This window comes from Microtus ochrogaster, unplaced genomic scaffold (genome assembly GCF_000317375.1).
Source record: "Microtus ochrogaster isolate Prairie Vole_2 unplaced genomic scaffold, MicOch1.0 UNK105, whole genome shotgun sequence".
NCBI lineage: Eukaryota > Metazoa > Chordata > Mammalia > Rodentia > Cricetidae > Microtus > Microtus ochrogaster.
In genome coordinates, this window is record NW_004949203.1 from 942,163 (window position 1) to 952,495 (window position 10,333).

General features: G+C 40.5%; 1 protein-coding gene across 10 annotated transcripts in view; it reads right to left on the bottom strand.

The window, feature by feature from the left end:
* Nucleotides 1-1,499: 1,499 nt before the first annotated feature.
* Nucleotides 1,500-10,333, bottom strand: part of Ktn1 (kinectin 1) — a 78,740-nt gene continuing 69,906 nt past the window's right edge. For 4 of the 10 annotated variants that reach the window (XM_026778094.1, XM_013355213.1, XM_013355214.1 and 1 more), the window contains 4 exons: nucleotides 7,777-7,860; nucleotides 5,516-5,611; nucleotides 4,797-4,913; nucleotides 1,998-2,455 (listed from right to left, as the gene is read on the bottom strand). In XM_026778094.1, coding sequence (XP_026633895.1) covers nucleotides 4,809-4,913; nucleotides 5,516-5,611; nucleotides 7,777-7,860 — 285 coding nt within the window. In that variant the 3' untranslated portion in view covers nucleotides 1,998-2,455; nucleotides 4,797-4,808. Of the gene's footprint in view, nucleotides 2,456-4,796; nucleotides 4,914-5,515; nucleotides 5,612-7,776; nucleotides 7,861-10,333 lie in introns of those variants that run through there. The other 6 variants (XM_013355210.2, XM_005371325.3, XM_013355212.2 and 3 more) reach the window with 3 other exon arrangements.

Consider the following 10,333-nt stretch of genomic DNA (forward strand, 5'->3'; position numbering starts at 1 on the left):
AGAACCTTTATGATACATCACCTGCTGGAGGCTAGAACCTTTATGATATATCACCTATCACTAGGGCCACCAGCTGGGGACAAGTCTTCAACACACAGACCTAGGGAGCAAGAGAACTGTAGTTCATATCTATAGCATAAAGCATCTAGGGAAGTCCTCACAGCACTGGTCATAGCTACAGTTCTGTGGGCAGTACAGTAACTCCCTCACTAGCCTAGGCTTTTACAGAGTGTCACTGACTTCTAGGAAACTGGTGCGCTTTCTCACACCAAGGGAAATGGGTTGCATCATGGGCATTCCACCCATTCCTTCCATACCTCGCCATTCTCTTCCAGAGTATCGACAAGTCTGCTCCCAAACACATACGTTCTAAGACAGTGGAAAGATGAGCACTGGGACTAGCAAAGCCTTTCACTGCCTGTACGGCTGCAGCTCTAGGAATATTTAACCCAAGGCCAAAGACTGAGAGCACAGAGCTACAACTGCCCAACTGAGCCATCACTGAATGGGAACATGGTCACCTTTCCCTATTTTACTCCAGAAGCTGGCTAGACTGACGTTCTCCAGGGACAAAAATTTCTCATATGATTTTATATAAGAAATCATTAAAAATTACACATGCCGTGAATATCCCACCACTTCATAGGCAAAAGATGCATGAATGTGTGCTTACAACATTGAGGAAGGGGGCAAGTAATTGGGGGTTAAGATGACATTTAAAACAAAAGAAGCCATTGTTGCTTTGTGATTGGGTCTTACTTTCTAAGTCTAGGCTAGCTTCTAACTCATGATCCTCTTGCCTCTACTTATCAACTGAAGTTTGATGAGTGTTGTGGCTGTTTGAATTGGTATGGCCCCACAGACTCATGTTTTAGATGCCTGGCTCTTAGGGAATGGCATTATTAGAAGGTTTGGCCTTGTTGGAGGAAGTGTGTCACTATTGGTCTCATACATGCTTAAGCTATTCCCAAAGCACAGTTCATTTCCTGTTGCCGGAAGATTAAGATGTAGGACTCTCAGCTCCTTCTCCAGCCCCATGTCTGCCTACATGCCGCCATGCTTCTCACCTCTGAAACTGCAAGCCACCCCAATTAGATGTTTTCCTTTATAAGAGCTGTCATGGCCACAGTGTCTCTTCACAGCATAGAAACCCTAGCTAAGATAGGCGTACACCACTAAACCTACTTCAAAATAAAACAGCTCTAAACAGAAAGAACATGAAATGCAAAACCTCTGTGTGGGAGAAGCATGACTCTTTGTCCAAGAAAACAGTAATAAGGGCTGGAAGGATACCTTAGCGGTTAAGAGAACTGCTCTTCCAGGAGACCTTGATTCCCAGCACCCACATGGCAGCTCACAAATCTTTAATCTCCAATTCTAGCAGACTCAGTATCTTCTGCCCTCCATAGGCACTATACACATGTGTTGCACATACGTGCATGGAAGCAAATCACTCATGCACAAAAAATAAAAAGCAATTTTAAAAAAAGAAACACCAATAATACTAAAAAGTACTTTAATGCTCGATGGTACAAGATAGTTGTCAACTGTTATTGCCATTTGAAGAAAACAGTGCCCGCCCCTTCTCTCTCTCTCTCTCTCCTCTCTCTCTCTCTCTCTCTCTCTCTCTCTCTCTCTCTCTCACACACACACACACACACACACACACACACACACACTCTTCCAACAGCAAAGAGAATGCATGACAATATGACAGAGTCTTTGGACAGGAAAATTTCCCAGATGTTGCTTTAAAACAAGAGTAGTGATGGTAAAATAAAACAGAGGTCCCACCCACCATGGGACCCGCATGCCTGCACCTTCCTTGTCTTCACCCACACCGTGGTACCTGACGCAGCCCTGTCCCACAGAGGACACAAAGATCTAGACAGGACACAAGATCTTGTCTTGTTTGGTGGCTGCAACTAGAAACTGCATTCTAAATGATCCCAAGTGCTAATGACACTGTTAAACTCAATGAGAATCAGAGTGGGTCGTATCTGAATAATAAGTGTCCCTTTATTTGCTGAGTACATTAGCAACAAAAGTGTTTCCTGGAGCTGATGTCAGTGGCAGTTACTTCCCAAATGTTGAGTAAAGCAGTGAACAACATCAGTATTAAAATGTTGAATTTCATGTTGTCTACACCACTTTGATCTTCTGAACAACTGAGCAAAACAAGGTAAACGATGACATTTATTTTATATTTAGGAATGTAAAGGTCTAATTATTCAAACAGTTTTATTATAAAACTAAACTCTGGAGGTGTCTACAGAGTTGGCTTTTTAAAGTGTTTTCTCTTTAAGTCAGTAGTCTAACAAGGGTTAGAAAAGACAAAACTGTTCAGTGTCTGACAAAGTAGAAAGGGTGAAACATAAATAAGGCTTTAATTTGGCAAAATATAATACAACGCCTTCTGTTAACTTCTAAGGAGTAATTTCCCAAAGACTTCACTCTGTAAAAGATAAGAAAGCAATCCATTTAGAACACAGGCAGAAGAGACCCCCATGCTGTATCCCATGCATGTTTCATGAGATCCAGAGCAGTTCCCCCTGATGGTAATCCAAATGAGAGTCTCAGGATTCAGGAGACTTTTAGGTGTGTCTTAAAAAGAGAACAACCCTGAGAAGTCATTTTACTACTGTTGGTCAGAACAATGCAAACCTAGGGCACCAGTGCTGAACAGACTGAATGCATAAACCACAACATAAGCACAAACACAGGCTGGATCAGGAAGTAGTAGCCAATCTCAGGACATTTTTTTAAAGCCCTTTTCATAGCACCAAATCTGCATACTTGCATCTTTTGCCCATATTTCCAATATCTATACCACTCACTATATGCAAAGAAAAGCTTCAGCAAATTATAAATGATGTTGGCAAAGTAGTTCTAGATAGAAGTTATTCTAGAGTAGATGAAGAAATTATAGCAAGGAAAGAAAAAAACGGAATGAGAAAAATGACTTATTAGGAATTCTTGTTAATAAGTGAAATAGAAACTTAAAATTTCAAGGTGATGATGGTGCACACCTTTAATCCCAACCCTCGGGAGGCAAAGACGGGCAAACCTCTGTTAAATTCGAGGCTAGCCTGCTCGAATTTAGTGAGTTCCAGAACAGTCAGAGCTATACAGAGAAACCCTGTCTCAAAAAAGTGAAAGAAACAAACAAACAAAAGTTTTATTTAAACAAGCAAACAACAAAAAACTTCAACTGAGGGGGCTGGAGAGATGGCTCAGTGGTTAAGAGCATTGCCTGCTCTTCCAAAGGTCCTGAGTTCAATTCCCGGCAACCACATTGTGGCTCACAACCATTGGAATGAGGTCTGGTGTCCTCTTCTGGCTGCAGGCATACACACAGACAGAATATTGTATACATAATAAATAAATAAATAAATAAATATAAAAAAACTTCAACTGATGATCTGCAGGAGAAACAAGATTAAAGAAAGGAATGTGGTCATGCAGAAACAAAGCAGTGAGGCTGAAACCACAGGAAGAAGAGGTGAAATGCAAGACGCTCCCTAGAAACAGAAAGCAAAGCTGTCTGCCGTCTGGGAGAGCAAAGTGCCTGAAACATGACTTGAGAAAACTGAAAAAGGAGCTTACGCTGTCAGGAGTGAGCACTGAGGCGGTTCAGTGTGCTCAGTCTTCTGAGCGGAGGTTAGTATTTCTAAGAGTATGAGCGAAGGTAGGCTAGAGGGTAAGGTCTCCTGAATAGAAAGTGTGACCGGCATGCCTGCCACATCACAAGATAAGTCTGTCAACTTTTTCACACACCTAACCCACCTATGGGGTGTTATGGTATGGGTTCTGAGTGGCAGCTTGAGTTGCCCCTTTATATGGACAGGGTGTCACCATTATTTTGGAGTGAACAGTCCCAAAAGAAAACCATCTGAAATATTCTGTGTATATTCAAATGCTCTTCCCTAGGCAGTATGATTTAAATAATTTAAAGAAATCAAAACACTAATAACAAAGCCTCCTCCATTCACCAGCAGGAATACAAGGCATTTTTAAATGCTGCTAAAGCTGAGCTTCTACAGTTATGTAAGCAACAAGAGCGCATACCATGATCTAATGATGGATTTATTATTTCTCCCAAAGCAAAACTCTCACTTAAAGTATAAAAAAGTAAATTTCTTGGATTACTACAAAAGCAAACTCAAACAAAACACCAACTTGGTGTGGTGGTGCTGCTGTAATTCCAGATCAGTGGGGGCCTAGCCTAAAACTGCCGGAGCAAGTCACCACAAAACAAGAAACAAACAAAACAAAACATGCCAAACCCCCTTCCATCTACAGAAACCATGGAAATCTGACGCTGCCTTCTTTAGGTATACAATAAATGCTGTGTACACATTTCATGTTTCTAAGTGAGGATGGCTTCATTTTCAGTCCAGCATTGAGAAAACAAAGCCAAAAGCACCACAAGTCATAAAGGGAGGGAAATATCCCAGAGACACTTGCCCTAACCTAGGATCAGAATCCACTAATGGGCAATTGAAGGCATCATGACAACAGACGGGCAGCCAAGGCAGGTAGCCAAGTCACAGAGAAGCTGCTCGACAGAAGGCTGAGTAACCACACTAAGATGCTTTTCCTCTAGATCAAAAGACTTCAAAATACACCATGAGAGAAACAAACAAGAAAGGTCACAGTTAAAGCTGGAAACCGACAGGGATGGAAAGGGATCTTCTCTACAGGGAAGGAGAACGGATCTGATAGAGAGTACATTTAGACGTACTTCTCCCCCACTATGGTGTTCATAAAGAAGCAGCAGGATTTAGCGCCCATACCCGCAGCCAGGATCATTTCTCCTTCGTGAGCTGTTGATTGACTTCCTGAAGCAGCTGCTGTAACTGAATCACAGTCTGATTGAGACTCACAGACATTGTCTCTTTCTCAGGAGCCTCCTGAAAACACAAAAACAGGAGATGATATTTTAAAAAATATAAATGTGGAAAATCTGAACATTTATTTAAAAAATTAGCAATAGTAAAAATTGAACAGAAAAATGCTTGCTGATTAGTGGCACACACTATCTGGCACAGAAGAAACTATGCTGCTTAAAATACCAACCACAGAGGAAAATCTAGTCTGTGCATACTGGAAATAATGTATTTTTTCTTTTCAGAAGACAAAAAAAATTATGTTAAAAAAATAAAATAAAAAAGAAAAGCCACCTGTCCACAAAAGAGAGCATGCCTCCAACAACTCTAACCATAACACCACACACCGGGCTCTGACTGGGTGCCAGAGCTACCCCCTCTTCAAGGTTGTGCCCTCTGACAACCCTAGGACAGGTAGTATTGCCATTTTCTTTTATTGAAGCAGAACAACTAGGGTTCCCCTAGGCCACATAGGGTGTTAATAAGAAACATTTGATCCCTGAGTCTGCCCCAGCCCAAACATGGAAGCACAGCTTGGAGCCAAAGACTGGTCTTGCACATGTCTGCTCTTCAAAACATCCACAGGACAACTGGCCTAGAAAGTTGGGGCTACAGGAAATACACACCACTTCTGGGGAGACAGCACTGTTCCCGATCACGGCATTGTCTCCTGCAGCTTTCAGTGAGATTTTCGAGTGGATAAAGTTCAGTGACTGCTGAGCCTGTAACAAACCAACAGGGAACACAGACATCAAAACACACAGAACAAACAACCCAATGTGTAGTGTACAAAATTAAAGCTCCTCACAGTGTGCAACGTAAAACTTTCCTCACAAAAATGAAAATAGCTACATCTCCAACAAGCTAAAAAAAACATATATTCACACTTTCAAGAATTCAAATACAGGAACTGTATAAAGAAATCAAAACACTGATATTTAGGTTTAGTCTAAAGTCTAGATTAAAGATTAAGTCCACCAAATCCAACCCACTATCTGCTTTCTACAGCTCACATTTAAGAATAAGTTTTACGTTTTAATTAATTCTGAGATAGCCTGATAGCTCGGATAAGGCTCATGTTGAACTAAGGACGTTCTAGCCCTGATGCCCGAGTAGCTGAGTCATGTCCATGCGCCACCGCACCTGGAGTTCTGTGTCTCTAATGTTTCTAGTTTTCACTTAAGAATAAAACACGTAAGAATATCACATGGAGACTGCTAATCCTAAACTGAGTTTGCTGACTCCTGGTCTGAATCCTTCTTTGAACATAAAACACATTTAGAGAAAACTAGCAGGAAATGTCCTGTGAATGGTCTCCACCATGCTTTACGTTTTCAACTGTAGGTTTTCCAAAGTGTTTTGTTAACTCTTTCAGTCTGTAATATCGATGTGCATTCCAATTCCAAAGGAGTATCCAATGGGGCAGAGGCAGACAGCCGCCACCTGACCTCGTCATTTCATCAGCACATATACTATGGCCTATCTACATCTCTAAGCACCTGCTTTAGTATCCTCAAAGTTCTGTCTGAGAAACTGCATTGCCAGGGTAAAACTTTATATTTTGATTCATAGGCCAAAACTTAAAATTTAACAGACCAAATTAAATTAAGAGTTTGTACTTTCTCTGGGCATGGTGGCACACACCTTTAATCCTAGCTCAGGAGGCAGTTGGAGGGCAGTTGGTCTACACGGAGAGTTACAGACCAACCAAGGCTACACACCAGACTCTATCTCAGAGCAAAACAAAACAGAGTTTGCACTTTAACACAAACTTCCTGAATTCCCAGTTAACATTTCATCTGCACTTAAGTAATCTGAAATAGTTCAAGTATTTCTCAATTCTTAGTCTTCTGTATTAATAACAATAAGCATTAAGTTTGAAAAACAAAAACTTTTTCCTATTCTTATGAAATGATATGGCATGATACTTAAATAAGAAACTTTTAAAAGATCTGTTAGCATATTAATATTTAAATATTTAGCAGTTCCCAGTAATTGGTGCAAATATCAAAATTTAAGTTGTGTGAATACTTGATTCTGCAATTCCAAGAAAGTGACAGAGGCGATTTTTATGATATATATGCAATCCCTCATAAATACCAGCATAGTTCTCGCCATCTTTGTTTTAAAGCTTACATGTTAGGACAACTACACATGTCAGAGTGACAAATCACCTGGAACCAAATGAAGAGCAAGAAACAACCCCAAAATCCTCAATTTGAGTATGAGAATAAGAAAAACATTTGTGTTCAACCTGGCGGCACACATCTGCAATCCAGCTGTCCCTGAGTTCAAGGCCAGCCTCAGATACATATTGAGGCCCTGTCTCAGTAGAAAATGGAAAGAAAGGCAAATGCTGGCACAAAGAACTGAATGAAAGGAACAAACTTCTGAAACTACAGATGTGTATACTTCTTCTTCATAAGCAAACAAATGTACTTTGTAAAGACAATGGCAAATCTTATTTTAGAACTTTGGAGGGCTAGAGAGGTGGCTCAGCAGCTAGGAGCAAGGGCTGCTCTTCCAGAGGACATGAGTCTAGTTTGCAGCACGGACATGAAGCTCACAGCCATGTGCAATCCAGTTACAGGGTTCCAAGGCACTCTTCTGGTCTCCAGAGGTACCAAGTACCCATGTGATAAGCAGACATACATGCCAACAAAACAGTTATACACATCAAATAGTAATTCTAAGGAATTTTTCAAAACTAAAGAAACAAAAAGTAAAAACTGTAACATCAAATGGGGAAGTATGTGAAAGTTTTTCCCCCATGCACCAGAAGCCTAAACTTCTAAGGACCCAAAAGGACAAGAGCAGTTTCCCAGTGTCTGCTCAGGAGGCGTGCACAGCATAGGCGGGGCAGTTTCCTGGCCAGGCAGTGTCTTACCTTATGCAAATCATCAGCCACCTTCTTTCTCTCGCTTTGTTCATTCTGAAGTTTTGCGCGTGTTTCATTTAGTTGTGTCTTCAACTGTAGAAACACAGGAACAGAATAATTAGCTTAATTTGCATGCTAATTTGCTTAGGAAGCATGAATACAGAATGAGCTCTTAACAGCCTTTCCACCAAGTGGATTAGCTAAGAGCAGACCAAAAGCACAGAAGAACTGGCAGCAGAGGTCCCATCTGCAGAGCAGAACCTGAGAGAAGCTACAGAGTGAACTAGAGTTTAGTGTAGAAACCGTCAACCCCAAACCACAGCCAGAGGCTAGGAAAGTGCCTTTGAAGAGAGTTACTAATCATACTTACTGAAATTATTCCAAACTAAAAGGAGAAGAGGAAATTTTCAATTGGCTTTAAAACACTCCTTTAATCTAAAGTTCTTTAAAAAGTCTGTTGTGAAATAACCTTTTTGTACAATGTGAAGATGTGTCCTTCAGAGTGGTTTAATACAGAGTGGTTCAATACAGAGCTGAATGGCACAGAAGATGCTGGGAAAAAGCAGGGTGGAGTCACCAGCCAGATGCAGAAGAAGCAGGACATGCAGCAAGAGAGGTAACACGACAGGACGTAGATTAGTAGAAATTGGCTAACTTAAGTTACAAAGGCTAGCTAGAAACAAGTCTGAACTATAGGCCGAGCTTTCCTAGTTAATAATAAGTCTCTGTGCCATACAGGGAGCCGCTACAAAGAGTCCCACTAGAAATAGCATCCAACATGAAGGCATGTATTTTCACACGAAACTTAAAAAGGTTCTAACACACAAAAACAGAGCCAAATGAAGCTTCCTAGTTCTTCAGTCTCTCATTTGGCCATGGTATAGACACATGTCCCCTAGCCACTGTCTGCATCTCCCAGTCACTGCCTATGGGCACCGTACCAAGAGCTAAGCTGCACAGTGATTTAAGATTTTCCTCGTGCAAACAGAAAAGGTTACAGATAAAAGCAGGCTAAGACAGGGGGGGAAAAAAACCTCTAAACAGGTTATAGTGTATTTAAAATGTGCATAGGCTTAAGAAAAGTAAATGGGTATAGACAAAGCAAAAAAAAATAGTTTATATATAATAAGATAAAAGCTTTTAAGAAAAAGATAAAATATTAAAAGGAAAGCCACATAAAGATGAAAAATACACAGAGAGTCTGGATCCTGTATGGTATTGAATTGACTTTTAATTTTTTGATTGCTAATGAGTAAACAACAGCTGCTGAGAGACACTGGAATATAAAAACTATTAAATTAAAGCAGCCTATATATTTTTAAATGTCTTTACTTGAAAACGGAATTCAAAAAACTATTTACATTGCAGAAGAGGCTAAACCTTTGTTTCTACAGAAAACAAAAGAGTGTGGATTCACTGAAGGTTGATGAAGATCAGATTTGATTGGGGAAGACTCTCTGAAAATACTTGCTTCAGACTAAGGAAATACAGCTTAAACAGTAAGACAGGTGGCATGTATTCTACCGACTCAGACATAGAAAAATCACCTTTACCTTTCTTCTGCACACTGCACAGTCCACACTTGTGTTAAGGTACTCACGTATGTTACCCTTGAAAGTTCAGGTCAGGTATGTTTTAAGATCAAGGGGGCAGACATCAATGAGAACAGGTGACTAAGGTGATCCAGCCTTAGAATGCCTCTGCTGAAGGCTCCCCAGAGTTCTGCATACAGAAGAGCTTCAAGACTGCTGGCTGAGATGCTCCAGCCTCACAAACTATTTTAGCCAAGGCATAACCATTATCTTAAGTTTTCTCAGGGTCCCCCAAAGATTCCAGAACCCCCAGAAAACAGGAAATAGTCTAGAGAACACAATGCCCATATTCACAAGAGATGGGGCAGGTGGTTTTTGGTCATTCAGTGGGTTATGGATGTTTGTCGTGGTTTAGTGGGACTGATTTTAAATTATTATTGGTCACGGTCAGATAAAAAAAAAAAAGCTGAAAAAGGCGAATCAGGGACCTCTTTCTGAAGAGAAGAAGTGATGTAGGAGGTCCCTCCATATACTGTGAATGTTTTATATTGGTTAACAAAGAAGCTGCTTTGGCCTATAGAAGGGCAGAATACAGCTAGGCAGGAAATCCAAAAAGAGAGACAGGGAGAAAGAAGGCATAGTCGGGGAGACACCAGCAGTGGCCAGAGGACTAAGACAACAGAACATTACTGGTAAGCCATGGGGAACATGGCAATATATAGATAATTAGAAGTTAGTTTATTTATATGTAGAGTTAGCCAGTAAGAAGCCTGAGCCATTGACCAAATTATAATATTAAGCCTCCAAATGATTATTCCATAAGTGGCTGTGGGGACTAGTGGGCAGAAGAGAAACCGATCTAGTGGATCTAATGCAACAGAGAAAAAACTTCCAACTACAAAAGGGGGGTTGTGATATAGATATGATGGGGGATAAAATATAAATATGATATAGATAGGATGGGGGATAAAATATAAATATGATATAGATATGATAGGGATAAAATATAAATATGATATAGATAGGATGGGGGA